Source organism: Rhipicephalus microplus, chromosome 4, assembly GCF_043290135.1.
Source record: "Rhipicephalus microplus isolate Deutch F79 chromosome 4, USDA_Rmic, whole genome shotgun sequence".
NCBI lineage: Eukaryota > Metazoa > Arthropoda > Arachnida > Ixodida > Ixodidae > Rhipicephalus > Rhipicephalus microplus.
Window position 1 is genome coordinate 87,007,434 of NC_134703.1, and position 14,877 is coordinate 87,022,310.

General features: G+C 49.1%; 1 protein-coding gene and 1 non-coding gene across 4 annotated transcripts in view; both read right to left on the reverse strand.

Annotated features, from left to right (window-relative positions):
- Positions 1-757: 757 nt before the first annotated feature.
- Positions 758-830, reverse strand: TRNAV-CAC (transfer RNA valine (anticodon CAC)). Its single transcript has one exon. It is a non-coding gene; the product is annotated as a tRNA-Val (tRNA).
- A 1,657-nt stretch (positions 831-2,487) lies between these two features.
- Positions 2,488-14,877, reverse strand: part of LOC119172182 (histone acetyltransferase KAT7) — a 57,875-nt gene continuing 45,485 nt past the window's right edge. For all 3 annotated transcript variants that reach the window (XM_037423208.2, XM_037423209.2, XM_037423207.2), the window contains exons 18-20: positions 6,667-6,813; positions 6,359-6,474; positions 2,488-6,234 (exon numbers count right to left, since the gene is read on the reverse strand). In XM_037423208.2, coding sequence (XP_037279105.2) covers positions 6,130-6,234; positions 6,359-6,474; positions 6,667-6,813 — 368 coding nt within the window. In that variant the 3' untranslated portion in view covers positions 2,488-6,129. The remainder of the gene's footprint in view (positions 6,235-6,358; positions 6,475-6,666; positions 6,814-14,877) is intronic.

Consider the following 14,877-nt stretch of genomic DNA (forward strand, 5'->3'; position numbering starts at 1 on the left):
CGTCATTCCGGTTCGCGTTGCGAGAACGTAGTATGAAATTATCAATAATGTCTTCGGGATAATTTTGTTTCGATAGAGAATGATTTAGGTGTTCTGCGTGTGTGTCACATTCCTGCATATCGGTGCATATTCTTCGATACCAGTAGGCCTGAAAATGCAATGTTCCGCAATGCTTTAGACTGCTGCTGCTGAAACGTAGGTACTACATTTGCAGATCGGTAGGCTTTTTGTAAAGGTTTGTTGACAGGCGGTCATTTTCGACCGAAACAGCGGTGTCCAAGAAGTTAATATGCTAGTTTTGGAAAGTTTGTGCAACACCACACAAATGTTTATTGTCCCCTTTGATAATGAGTGCCTCATAAAGTAATATCTGGTGTTTTACCTGTCAAAAATCACGATATCATATTAGAGGCATGCTGTCGGGGGAGGGCTGCGGCAATTTCGACAACCTGGGTTGCTTCAAGTTCGTGCACGAGCTTACAGCGTTTTCACCTTCAGTAAAAATGCAACGGCTGGAATTGGACTCGCCACCCGCTTCATAAGATCTAACGTCGTGATAGAAAAAGAACGAATTGATGAGTGCTGAATTGTTCGGGAAAGTGCTTCTTCATTTTTTAAAAGCATTTGCGATATTCAGCAAGGCACGACGTTGGTCTTGCCCTTTCACGTTCATTGCTTGGTGTGCTCTGCGTTGTACCGAAGCCTGGCTCTAAGCTCACTGTATTAAAATATACCTGTAGTAAGGAAAGAAAAAAAGTGTTTCCGCCCGGGATCGAACCGGGGACCTTGCGCGTGTGAGGCGCACGTGATAACCACTACACCACGGAAACCGCCGTGGGAGGGTGGGTCATTTACACCATATTCATAAAATTGCAAACAATTACTGCATAGTTTTGTGTGCATTTCTAGAAGTATTACAATAACCGTAAATAAATTTTTTATATTTGGCAATTATTGAAACCTTTCTTTTTGACTATTTGGTCAAAAAGACTGCGAGAATAAACAGCATTCACTGCGGCGCACTGTTCCCGCACCGGAACCGGAACCGTGACCGCTGAATAGTTTGATCGTTTGTCCCACAGTGGTTTGTCGCATAAAGTTGTAAGGCTGTTCTGTAGATTCGTCTAATCGAGGCGTTGGTAAAGCTACTGTATCGTGGCCTAAGGTCTTGCAGTTAACCTGCGAGAAACCTCGTTATTAGCGAGTGGCTAGCGGTATGTTTCGGCATTGATAACTTCAAAGTAGTCGGTCTGCGCAACAACCCCTAAATGAAATACTGAGGCGCTTAGCTGACGACCTCGCTGGCAAAAGGGTTCTAACGTTTGCTCAACACTGCGGGAGGCGGTAAAAGCTTCTCGACAGATCTCAAGACAGCGTTACCCTCGTGTTGAAGCTTGGTTGCAGGCTTTACTAGAAGTGCGCAAAAATCAACGCTTGACATTCAGCGTGTGAAGCGTTCGTTGCTGATCGTCTGCAAGAAAAGGGCACTGCGTGAGAACGGCTATTTTCAACTTGTGACAAGAGCTTAAGCTCAAGCCGTACCTGTTTGTGCATTCTCTCTCGGCACCGACCTTTGTTGTGGACTTGACTGCATTTCCACTAACCTGGGCACCGACGCTAACCCTGAAGGGCTCCCGATATTACAGTAACCGGATCGCAACATCGGAGCCTTTGCTTTCGCTACCGCCGCGATTGACCTGCTTTATAAGACACGTTAGAAACCTTTGCGAGGACGCGTCCTGCACAGAAATCGCGAGAATCAGTCAAGCTACTCAACGCGTTTCATAAGCATAGTCCGGGGGATCGAATCAACTTGTTTAATACGCGGTATACGGAAAGGGGACACCTTTCTGCGAGACACAAGACGACGGCACGCTGAACTCTGCAAAGCAAGGAAGGCTTTGCTTTGAAAGATTCCTAGTGGTTAACCTCAGCGAGTCGCTCATTCTTGTGGAGATGAAATGTTATCTTGCGAAGGTATCCTGGAAGCGTTACATGCCCTAAAAAAATATTTAGTTTCTTAAATGTGTTGTCAAGTGCTGCATTGTCCAGGAAAAAATCCGTAAATGGGTTGTGTGCTCATGCCGACGTTTCGACAAGTCCCCTTGTCGAAACATTGGCTCTAGCCCAGAGCACTACTTTACAAATTTTTTCCTCACAAGCTTTGATCTTCCCCTTTCTGCCATTTGTTGAATGTCTGGGAAATTATTACAACACGGTATTTTCAGTAGACTGTTCATTTTATGAATAATTCTGTTGTAGAATGGACAAACAAGGCTGCCTCAGAGCTAGCCTTCTAGCATTGCATCGGTTGCCACTTTCTCCTGGCACACTTCGAGTTGGGCACATTCTTGCAGCATGCATTAAGGTGAATAATACGGCTACCATATTTAGTTTTCATTCATGCACATTAGAGAAGGCCAAATCCGAACGTTGAAAGTAACATAGCACAATTTTACCACTTAAGAACTCAAACATACACAAGTCTGAGTTAAAAACGTTCTTTATTCTGATAGGTCGATCTCATTAAAACATTTCATCTATAAAACAAACACTTCCAGGAATGAATAAAACATTTTTTTCTTAGGTTGCCACATCAGCCACTCCATAAAACAGCATTGGCACAGAAAACACAAGAGCAACTAAATTCATCAAACCAGTGATGATACAACAAGGTACTGTTCTGCACTCTCTGAACAACCACACTCACAAAACACAAACAATATGGAGGAAAAGGTGTCTGCTAAGCACAAGGAAATGAGATGGTGGGAACAAATTGCACAGGGATACTTGAACATCAGTCTTTTTCCTAAATCCCCACATTCAGTTCATTTATCTTGCCAAAAACTACTACTATGTCCTGGTTCAGTCCATTCGTATCTGCGTTTTGCCCATCGTAGTTGCTACACTCAGGTCACTTCCACCCCAATGACTTCACGCAAAGATTAAGGTGAAAACTAGGCAGTTCAATATATACTAAAAGATAAACGTCAAAATATGCCACCCAATGGTGCATGCTCAGCATTTAATTCACTTTCATGAAATGCTCAAACGCGAAGGATATCCAGGCACACATAAACCTCTACAACGTGTACACTCATCCCCGCAGATTCGTCAATGCAGAGAATCTCCATAAGAAGGATGCTATTGTAATGCTTGAACAAAACAAATTTCAAGATGTTGAGCGATGCCGAATTAATGCAACAGCGCGAACTTTTGAATAACACTGGAGATCTAACATGGGTGATCTCAAGCACAGAGGCATATAGCATAGCAACAGCAGGCACTAAAATTGGCTTTATGTTAGTACAGCTAACTACTATATGCAATGGACTCTGTAATGCATAAGCAATTTTAATAGCAAACAAACTTAAATAAGAAACCTGATGATTTCTTTTGCAAGAAACTACATCGATGGCTTTAAAATGAGCCTTGCGAGCAGAATAAACAGAACTTAACGATAATAGCGTATAGAACTGGTTATTCACACTCTTGCTCATAAAAGAGAGAAAATGAAACGTGGAAACCACACATGATCATGTGAGGCCAACGTACCAAAGGACTGCAGGGAATTGCGGTGCATCAGTATTGCACTCCTGTCAGCTTCTGAAAGCGCGCAAAAAAAAATTGCATAACCGCAGTCCCCCTCATCAGTGTTGCAACCTCAAAAACCACATTGCAGTTGCATGCGACTCCTTTGAAGCACGCGATTCCAAATTGCCCGATCAATAAAAGCATGCTCTCCTTGCTAATGTTCACAACGAGCTTTTCTTATGCTACTTATGTTAATTTGCCACGAAGGCCTTAGTTCAACTGTTGATGCAGAAATTTGACTGGATGAGATGTGGTTGGAGCAACTTGGCACAAAGTCAGCTTGGCTGGCAACATAACTGGTACGTTTTCCTTAAAGTAAGCAATAGGTGTCTTCCAAGTGGTTTCCTTTCTGAGCTAGAGTTGACTTCAATTGCCTAGCAGTGCATTATCCAGCCTAAGCTGGCAACTGTGATAACATAGTACACGAGTGCTGGCATTACGGGAGTGTAAACTAACCAAATGATTAACAATAAGCTTTGTGAGAACTCTGACAAATGTGGTGTCTCAAGAAATGAAGTGCTCCAGTCAGTTTGGTCTCAACAAATACACAAAAAAAAATTTCACCTGCTCTCATTTTTTCAGAACTGCAAAACAAACCAGGGCTAGGCAGTAGGCTTACTAGTGAGAAAAGTTGTTGACAGAACTATGCATATAAAAGAATCTACAGGAAAGCATCTATTTTGCACTCTCATGCAACTTGCTCGCAGCATTTAAACTTATATGCAACTTCCTCGCAGCATTTAAACTTATAGCATGTCAAAAATAAGTTGACACTTTTTTTACTGCTCTTGAAAGGTATAAAATGCTCGCCACAACGTAAAACTTGTGTAGCAGTTACACTGGCTAGTAATACTTTGGGAAGCTAAGCAGCAGCAGTGGGTGGTAGAACAAGTTTGACATGGCGACGTGTTAAAAAGTGCACTACTTGCACGATGCTGGAAATCTGGACACCCACACCTTGTGCTCAAAGCACACTAAAACAAAACACACATTCACAATTGGACGTTTTTCGCAAAGCTACATAAACACACACACATACTCCGTTATAAAGTCTCTTCCCTCACAGCAAATACACTATATTAATAGGAAAACTGAGAGTGAGAAAGTCTCTTTCCCTTGTTTGTGCAATATGTGAGGTACAGAAAACAGTTTCAAATGACCAACAAGCCTGCTTTGGCATCATAATAAAAAAAATGATAACTTTCTCGAGATAAGTTTTTCGATAAACTGAATAGCCTACGCACCAATTTACTCTTCTTTTGATGCTAGTACACACAGCTTTGTTCACAGGATGATGAAAAAATATGCTTGAAGGCCCGGTATGTAATGCTAAAGGAGCATCAACAACACTATTTCATTCTTGCTACCTTCCCTCCACTCCAGAGTGCTTGAAAGTGCAATTTGTTGAAGAATTCATCACCCACACATATGCTATATGTAAATACTTACTGAAGCATACATCTGTAAAAAGAAAGTTATCCGAGGGTAGCACTGTCCTCTGAACTTGAAGGAAATGGATGATGATGCTGATGAGGTAACAGCAATTATTTAGCAAATAGCACAGCTCAGCTAGTGCTCAGTGACTGTTAAAACAGAAAAGGATCAACTGACTAATACATTCACACGGTGACACCTGGTCATCTATGGTCCTTTGTTGATAATGTTTTCTCTGATAACCACTAGCTTTGGGCACCACAGCTCGTAGTACCTTCAGCTGCAAAGCTCCACGCTTGTGTGCCGCAAACCGCATGTAACTGCTACTGCACACATGGCTGTGAGACACATTTTTACTTTCTCGAAGATGTACTGAACTGGTAGTGTTAGCCCCGGAGCAACTGCAGCACAAACCATCGATTAGCGCAGCACATATACAAATTTCACGACACATCAATTTGCGTGCTGCATAGCGATACCCACAGCCGAATCTCCTGCCCAGTCTTGGCCGCCAGAGCGGGTTGTGTTAACCCCAGAAACTCTCATCCTTGATAGAACTATGCAAATTTTAATGTGTGCTTTTGCTCTGCAACAATATTATCCATCAATTAAGGGCACACTGTAACGGCAGCTTCCAGTGCATGCTATTTCTCTGTTCAGTACTGTTGGGCACCACGAGTTACTGGTCGTAAACCAGTGTGCTTGTGATGCCTCAGAAAGGATGCACGCAAGTACTGCGTACATCCAGGTGGTCACTGCTGCATGACAAGAGCATACCACAAGGCATAAGATGCTTCAAAAGGGCAATCTGCTACGAACTGCGGGCGACCCCGCACATCGGTGCAGAGCAGAAGCACAAAAACCCGAATGTTTCGAAGATGCGGTCACACACGCGTGCAATACTAACAACGCCCACAGCCCGAGCTGACAGGTAGTTTGTGCGGCAGGCTGTTACTGCGCCTGTGCTTCGACTTTCATCGACAAATCCTCCTCCTCGTGCTGCATTTTGTCTACACCGGTGCATGCCAACCACTCCAGATGGCTGGCCTTTTTTTTTTTTTTTTTTCTTTCGGCCAATGCTTGGTCTTGCTTGGAATGGCATTATCGATTGGGCATTGTGTAGGGTTTCCACCGGAGGCACTCGGGGTCCAAGGTGCGGTCGTGGCGAACTTTCTTTACTTTGGAGGAGGAACTTTCAGGCGTCTCCTGCATTTGAGAAAGAGCAAGAAAGAGAGAGAAAAAAGTAAGGCTTCATTCTCACGGCCAGAGAGCAGGACTTGCAATAATGCAAGCAAAACAGACGATAAGAGCGAAGGTCACAGGTACTCACAGTGTTTACGTAGTTTCTGAGCACAAGGTGTCTTCCTTTCCAGTACTTCAGCATCCCCAGGGACTGTAACGTGCTGACAATGTCATACGCGCTTATAGCAGTTTCCTGGCTCAGATCTGGAATGAATTTAACAACAAAGAGACATTAACGACCCAAACTAATAATTCGGGCAGTAGCCCTCAGCTCTAAAAATAGACGTGACACATGACAAAAAGAAAAAAAGAAAAGCAACTATGAGAATGAGTAATTCAGTAAAAAAAAAAACATGGATGCAAGCAGATGGGAACGAAGTGGGGTGTCGTACTGACCCTTGATGGAAATGCCCTTTCCCTGAAAGCGTCGGAGGTAGTCCAGAACAACGCTCTTCCAGTAACTTCGATATGAGATCAAACCCAAATCCGACAGGGGCTTTTCTGGGGAGCCAGACTTGCCTTCTACTTTGCTGAGCAGGTAACCTGGGCACAGTAGAGGGCACATCACTGTCTTTCTGGGCTACAACTGGTCCAGATGGTAAACAACATCGAATAACGTTTAAGCAACTTGCTCGAATTCTCAGGTCTGCATTATGCCATTGTTGAACCATGGCCTCCGAGACAGCGCGCGTGCGGCGTGTTTTTTTCTTGGCTGACCCAATCGCCGCGTTACCCAACAAAATGAACCAGTATCGGCTCGCGTGCTCGGCTACTGTGAAGGGGCACGGATTCCGGCGGTGGCGGAGACCGCGGCTGACAGCAGAGCGCATGGAATTTCAGCGTGCGCATGGTTTTTTTCCCGCATACGAGCAAGAATGATTGCCAGAATATTCTGGCTGCACTGAAGGAAAGTATTTTTTTTTTTCTGCTACTGCATTTATTTTGGTCCAATTTACGAAGAAAAGCATGACAACTGCTGCATTTTCTTGATAGGTAATTGTAATAAGGAGCTATCAATTCGTCTGAGGCAGTATTACTTTTTTTTTCATTACGGTCCGTTTTGTCTGAGTGCTAAATAAACTCTATTTGAGAAATATATAGAGGCATTATAGCGTTCCTCCTTTCTGCAGACTTGTATAGGGAAAAACTGGGCTAATTATCATCGTTGAATGGAATTGTTCTCCTATCCTGACTCCTAATTTTACTATTATATCCCGTACGAATATTTAAGTGGTCAACCGAAGCGCAGCTACACTCTAGGTAACTGAATGCCGTGGTCTATTGTTGAAATAAGGCACGTAAAAAGTTTATTTTGCCTAAAATAAGCTTCGATTAGCCGACCTACATTCACTCTCCACGTCTTTCACCATAAAAGTGCCTGAGTTGCCATTGTCTCCCTTTTTGTCATCTGAATTTCGATTGTGTTTTGGTAGCACAAGCAATATCAGTGTTATGTTCATTTACTGTACTCTCGACTGCATCCGAATCAAAGGGTCGCACAAGTTACATAACCGCCTCCTTGTAATAAAAACTAAGTATTCGTCGAGGTAGACTACTAAAGAAAGAAAAGGTGCAAATTGCCACTGCTATGTAGCACCGCAGTGTTTCACACCAGGTACATCAAACTCTGAACGCGTGTTGCGTACTTCTTGAACAAACAAAGCATTTTGATGTTCGTTCTTACATTGCCCACCGTATCCATTGAAAATCACAAAATTTACAGTGCGAATGGGTGACCATGAGTGACCAAAACGTGCCTGTAACCGGCCCATGGTCGTCGCAGAACCGGTGACGATCAGTCTAAACATAGTCTAGACGCATGGCGACCGCTTGCACCCTACTCCCTGTATCCTGCTTCTGCGGCTCGACGAGAGAATTCTTGAAACGGCGTTACAAAAAAAAGCAGCTCTAGTTCCATGAAAGCAAAGAAAAAGCAACTCGTTTGATCGAGTGTGACCCGTGAGCGTCACACTTCGCTTGTTGATCGGGCTGCAATTTTTTTTTTTGCCAGCGGCCTTCATACTACACAGCATGCAAACTTCAAAGTACAGTAATGTTCCAGCATGTCCAGATTTCTCGCAGGAGCATCACAATTACAAGTGCTCTGATATGGGCGGTGCAAATCTACAGCAAAAAAAAAAAAAAAAATCCAATTTGAAGAGTGACCGCTAGGGGGCCACGGAGTGCGGACGTGTTGCGCGTCGGCTCCGCAACTTTCCTATGTTTTTGGTGGATTGTCGAATTTATTGTGGAAAACGCTTCTCACCATCGATCGGCGGCAGTTTCAAGGACTTCCCTGACACCAAGTTTTGCCAGGTGGGACCACTTTTTAGCCACTTATTGGCGCCTTTTATTCCACCACGAAAGCAAGAACGCCAAGTCCAGCGTCTCTGCGCACGACGCCATAGGCCGGCCGCTGCGGCGGTGGGGCCTGCAAGCCTAACGTGTCGCCGGACCTCCTCGGAGCTCCCGATCCCCGACGGCAGCGTACAAGGCCTTTGCCAGGGCTAAATGGATGTCGTAGAGGTAGAAGGAGAGGACATTCGGCCGGAAGATTTCGGCGAGGGAGCAGGATGGTGCAGCATAAAGAGAACGAAACAGGCCAACGGCGCGTCCGAGTCAGCGCAAGACCAGAAGACGGAGACGCAGCAACAGGCGGCTGCCGCGGAGACTACAGGGATTGCCCCGGATACTGCCACAGCGGCGCAGAATAAAAAGAAGTGTGCTCGTTACTTGCAGCACCTCGCTAAGGCGAGCCGAATGCCAGAGCTACCGCCCGATGACTACAGGATCATTGTGCGCCCCCGCGGCGGATTCAACGGGGCTGAATACAAGATAGATCGCATTTACTGCTGCCTTCGTAACGCGGCAGGTATCGGTAGAGAAGCGGCTAGAGAGGACAGCATCTGCCTCAACGTTAAACAGAACGTCGTGGTGCTCAGCACTCCGTCCGCGGACAGAGCCAAACGCTACGGAGCCATCAGCAAGCTTTGTATCGGGAACCGAGAGTTCGAGGCGAACGCCTATCAGGCCGCCCCGGAGAACACTTCCAAAGGCTTGATTAGGAACATTTCCAAAGACGAGAGCCCGGAGGACATCGTTAACAACCTAGTGACGCAGCGCAACCCCGGCGTGCTGCATGCCAAGCGAATGGGCACCACGGACAACATCATAGTATTGTTCGACGGTTTCCATGTTCCCAGACACGTATACTATGGACCTATGCTTGTGAGATGCTCCCTCTACAGAAAGCACATCGACGTGTGCTACGCGTGCGGGAGGCTGGGCCATCGCTCCGATGTATGTCCCAACCCTGCCGACAAGATTTGCCGTGGCTGCGGAAGCAGTAACCCACCGCCTGACCATCGCTGCGAGCCGCGGTGTCAACTGTGTGGCAAGGATCATCTCACGGGTGACCGCGTCTGCAAGGCGAGATACAAGACTCCTTACATAGTCAAGCGTGGCCGCCTAGAGCGAAAGCGGCGTGAAGAAGAGCAAGCGGCCGCAGCGTCCGACAGCATCTACAACAGCGGCATTAGCACCGAAGGCAACGGAGGTTACTACAATCATTATCCGGCGTTTGACAGTCGTTCATCCAACGCCACCCGAAGAGGACGCTCGACAAGCCGAGACGCGAGAGGCGGCGGCGGTAAATCCCGGTCCCGCTCTCGCAGCCGGACACCAAGGCCGAGAAGCATGTCGAAGACGCGCGGTGGCGCCGTTCCGGGCGCCGCAGCTGTCAATCAAGACACCCAACAAAGTCAGCAGCATCAGACGTGGCGGCAGCCGCAACAACAAGGACCCATGGGCACATGGCAGCAGGTGAGATGGGCGGATGTAGCCGCCTTTCGCGCCGGCGGCGTTGTCTCGGCGGGACGTCCTGGCGGTCCCGCCGTCGGTGGCGGCGGTGGGAGCGAGCTCAAGCTAGTGGTAGAGCGAGCGCTAGAACAACGCCTAGGACCATTACAATCGATAATTTCAGAGCTGAAACGCGAGAACGCCGCCCTTAGAGCGGAAAATTCCAAATTGAAAGGAGAGGCTCCACAAATGCAACAACCGCAGCAACAGTCGACGGCGCCGCCACCACCGACGCCTCGGTCTTCGACTCCGTCGAGACCCGAGGCGGCGGAGATGGACACGGATGACGAGAGCAGTTCGGGAGAGGGGGCAGGCGGACGCGAAGACCGCCCGTGTATCGCGAAAAGGATAGCACTAGACCCTGCCAGGCACGAATCCACACAGCGATTTGGCCGTTATGATAAGCTACAGAAACAAATCGATACTATCGAGACCAGCCTCGATGAACGTTTTGCTAAACAGGTGGCACAGATGAATGACATGTTCAATAGTGCGATAGCTAAGCTCTCTGAACAAATGACACAAATGCTCACCGCGCACACGGCGCGCATAAAAAACATTGAAGCGCGACTCCCGCCATCTGCGGGCAGACCGATTAGAACGGTGAGTAAGCCCTACGCTAGACAGCAACAGAGTCAGCAGCAGCAGAACGCGCTGCCAGACGCCGAGCCGCGGATTCAGCCGCACCCCAGTCGCCTCGACGGCGATGGGCTAAATTAAACACAAGCATCACCATGGCTAGACACGCGCACACTCACACTAACACTCACAAACAACAGTACACGATCTGGCAGTGGAACTGCCGGGGATATAGGAGGAAGCGGGGAAATCTCGAGCAATTTATTCGAAGCCGTGAGACGAAACCGGACATTATCCTTTTGCAGGAAACAAATTATCCGGCAAAACTAGCTGGTTACAAAGCCATAAATGCGGCCGCGGCGAACAACAGGCGGAAAGAAAAACGTGCTACACAGCGCTCGGCGCGTGGTGGGACGCCGGGGGCGGCCGCGGGTCGCCGAGGGCGGGGCGATCCGCTCTCGTCGTCGGCGCGACCGCGGTCGCTGCCGTCGCCCCCGCCGCGTCCGGCGCCGGTCGCCGCCGTTCTAGTTAGACGTAACATCACGGTGGCGCAGCGCGAACTTGAGTGCGTAAGGATACCGCATGTTTTTGTAGAATTAATTCCTAAGCGCGGCCGAGGCCTGTTTGTACTTAACGTCTACAGTAAACCCGCGCTACAGCACCGATTTGGGGAGATGCTCCGGAGAGCAAGCACGGCCGCCAACGGCGCACCTCTGCTAGTTGCGGGTGATTTTAATGCGCCCCATGGGGCCTGGGGATACACGCGTGAAACGCTCAAGGGCAAACACCTTTGGGAAGACTCGCAAGACCAACGGCTTGAACTGATCGCGAACCCCGCCGATCCGACGCGCCGGGGTAACAGCGTGAGCGCAGACACGCTACTGGACCTCGCGTTCGTGTCGAATGTCACAGCGGCGTCTTGGCAAAACACGCAGGAGGACTTAGGGAGTGACCACTCTCTGATAGAGATTACGGTAGACACGGGCCCGAGCGTTCGTAGAACATACTCTGAAAGCACAGGCCGTAAACTCAAATTAGTGCAGTGGGACGCGTTCCGCAAAAAGAGAGCAGAAGGCGGGCGGGGCGACGAGCCGATCACGGATATAGACGAGTGGACCGCGACGCTCAATCGGGACGTAGACGCGGTAACGTGCCACATCCCGCCCGAAGCGAAGCTCGAAGTAATCGACAGCAGGCTCCTACACATGTGGGAAGCAAAGCAAGCCCTACTCAAGAGGTGGAAACGCCAAAGACATAACCAGGCGTTGAGGAAACGCATAGCACGGTTAGACAGAGAAATTGAGGAACATGCGTTCCAAGTCTGTAGGTCACAATGGGAAGACCTGTGTAACGGCCTCGAACGACAGATGCGAGGGGCGAGTGCTTGGCGCCTTTTCCGGCACCTATTAGATCCGGAAGATACTCGTGCCGCTCAAGGCCATAAAACTCGGAGACTTGTGAACGATCATAAAGGCGATGACCTGCTCGGTGCAATACGTGACCGTTACTTTAAGTCGGCAGAGAGCGTCCAACACCCAGATTATGACGGCGTTGCTAATGAGCAACTAGACGCCGAATTTAGCGAAGCGGAAATTCGGGCAGTCCTTTTTGAACTAAACACCCGATCGGCGCCCGGCCTGGACCGGGTTTCGAACAAGGCTCTCCGCAACTTAGATGACGAGTCAATCTCCCGATTTGTGACTTATATCAACGAGTGCTGGCAACGCGGTTCCCTTCCTGAAGCGTGGAAAAGAGCTCGAGTTATCATGATTCCTAAACCGGGCAAGCAGGTTGCGCTTGATAATCTAAGGCCAATTTCGCTCACGTCTTGTGTAGGAAAAGTTCTGGAGCACGCAGTCCTCAAACGCGTGACTGACTTTCTCGAAGTCCGCGATGTATTTCCGCACACCATGCTAGGATTCCGCCGCAATCTCTCCGCACAAGACGCGTTGCTTCAGCTGAAGCACCACATTGTTGATGACATTACCAGCTCAACCAAGGCGATCCTTGGCCTAGATATTAAAAAGGCCTTCGACAGCGTTAAACGCGAAGCAATTTTAAACAGAGTTCAAACATTAGGACTAGGACAAAAAACATATAATTACATACGTGACTTCCTTGCCGGCAGACGCGTACGCGTCGTCGTTGAAGATGTGGAACTGCAAGAATTTGAGTTGGGCTCGAGGGGCACGCCACAAGGCTCCGTAATTTCGCCATTACTCTTTAATTTAGTTCTATTGGGGCTACCCGAGTAATTATTAGGCATACAAGGATTGTATCACAGTATCTACGCGGATGACATCACCCTCTGGGTTCCCGGCGGAGGTTGTGATGGTCACGTCGAGCGTACGCTCCAGGCAGGTGTAGACGAAGTTCAGGAGTACTTGCGAGGAACGGGCCTCGAATGCTCGGCAACCAAGTCGGAACTTCTAATCTACAAACCTACAAGTAGAGGTCGCAAAACCCCGCGCGACGAGGAAAGGGAGTGCTACAAAATAAGCGTTCTATTGGCAGATGGCACTCCCATTCCACACGTAGACAAAATTAGAATTCTGGGGTTACACCTGCAGGCAAACGGCCATAATGGTGAGACGGTGCGAAGACTACGTAGTTCGGTAGACGACACGATCCGACTCCTACGTCGTATCACGAACAGACGTACTGGTATGCGCGAACACTGCGCGATCCGTCTAGTGCAGGCGTACGCAATAAGCCGTATAACATACGTTGCCCCCTACCTCAAATTGCTAAGCTCAGAAAAAAACAAGATCGAATGTATAATACGAAAGGCTTTCAAGAGAGCAATTGGAGTTCCACTGAATGCGAGCACTGAAAAGTTACTAGAACTTGGACTGCACAACTCACTCGACGAGTTAATTGAGGCCCATGTCCTTTCGCAAAACGAACGCTTGTCGGGGTCTAAGACGGGTCGACACATCCTCGAGTCACTTGGCATCCGGTACCACACTCAGCAGGGAGAAAAAGCGGATGTTCCTGCCTCGGTTCGCGACCGCCTAATTGTTCCGCCGCTTCCTAAGAATATGCACCCGACGCACCACGTCGGGCGCCGTAACCAGCGAGCTAGTGACCTTCAAAAGAAGTACGGCACTAGCGACGAAGTTGTGTACGTAGATGCCACGAGATATGGGGACGGGAGACACGCACACGCCGCTGCGGTCGTTGACCGTGCGGGCAAATGCCTCGCGAGCGCCACGGTGACCACGGGACATACGGAGGCGGCCGAAGAAGCCGCGATAGCCCTAGCAATCGCCACGGTGCCGAACGCTACGATCGTAATCAGCGACTCGCAGGCAGCAATCCGCGGCTTCGCGCGCGCCCGCGTCTCGCGGGAAGCGGCCCGCATCCTTAAGAGGTGTGGTGATGGTGACTCAGCGTCGCGATCGCCACAACAAAATTTAACAGTCTTCCTCCTTTGGACCCCGGCACACACCGATGTCCCGCTTCCGGGCAACGAGGCGGCCCACGCCGCGGCTCGAGGTCTCACTCGCCGAGCCGCGGCACATTCCGTGGACGCCGCCTCCGCTCACGAGAGCGGGGCTTCTGATCTGCCGGATCGAGACACTTTGACAGACACGCAGCGACAACACAGACCACAATGGTCGTGGGGTGATCGTCTCATCACGTTCCGAGATATTACGCAACACTACAGACTGGAAAGGCGAAAGTTCCCGCCACCGCATGACAAATTAAACAGACACGATGTCGTAAGCTATCGCTTACTACAAACCCACTCTTACCCCAGCCCGGTCGTCTTACGCCACTGCTACCCGCACTTACACATTACCGATCTATGTAAAGCATGCGGGCACAGAGCAACGCTGCGCCACATGCTCTGGGAATGCGCCGATAACAATGGTCGAGAAACGGCCGCCGTTCGCGATGCGCCTATGGCGGCTGCCAATACCAGGCAACAGGAAGCCTCGAGCTCACTTGTTCCCGCCGCCGTCCCGTCTGCGGGAGCCGCGGGGGACCTTCTCCGTCGGCGACGCCGCCGCTGGGAGGCGGCGCTCAGAAGCTCGGAGCTCAACGACCAGCTCTGGGCTGTCCGGCAGGCCGAAGATGCCGCCCGAGTTCAGGGACTCAGCGCCGCCATCTGAGGCCACCAAGACCAAGCTGCCGGCCAAGTTCTAATAAAGTTTCCCCTCTCTC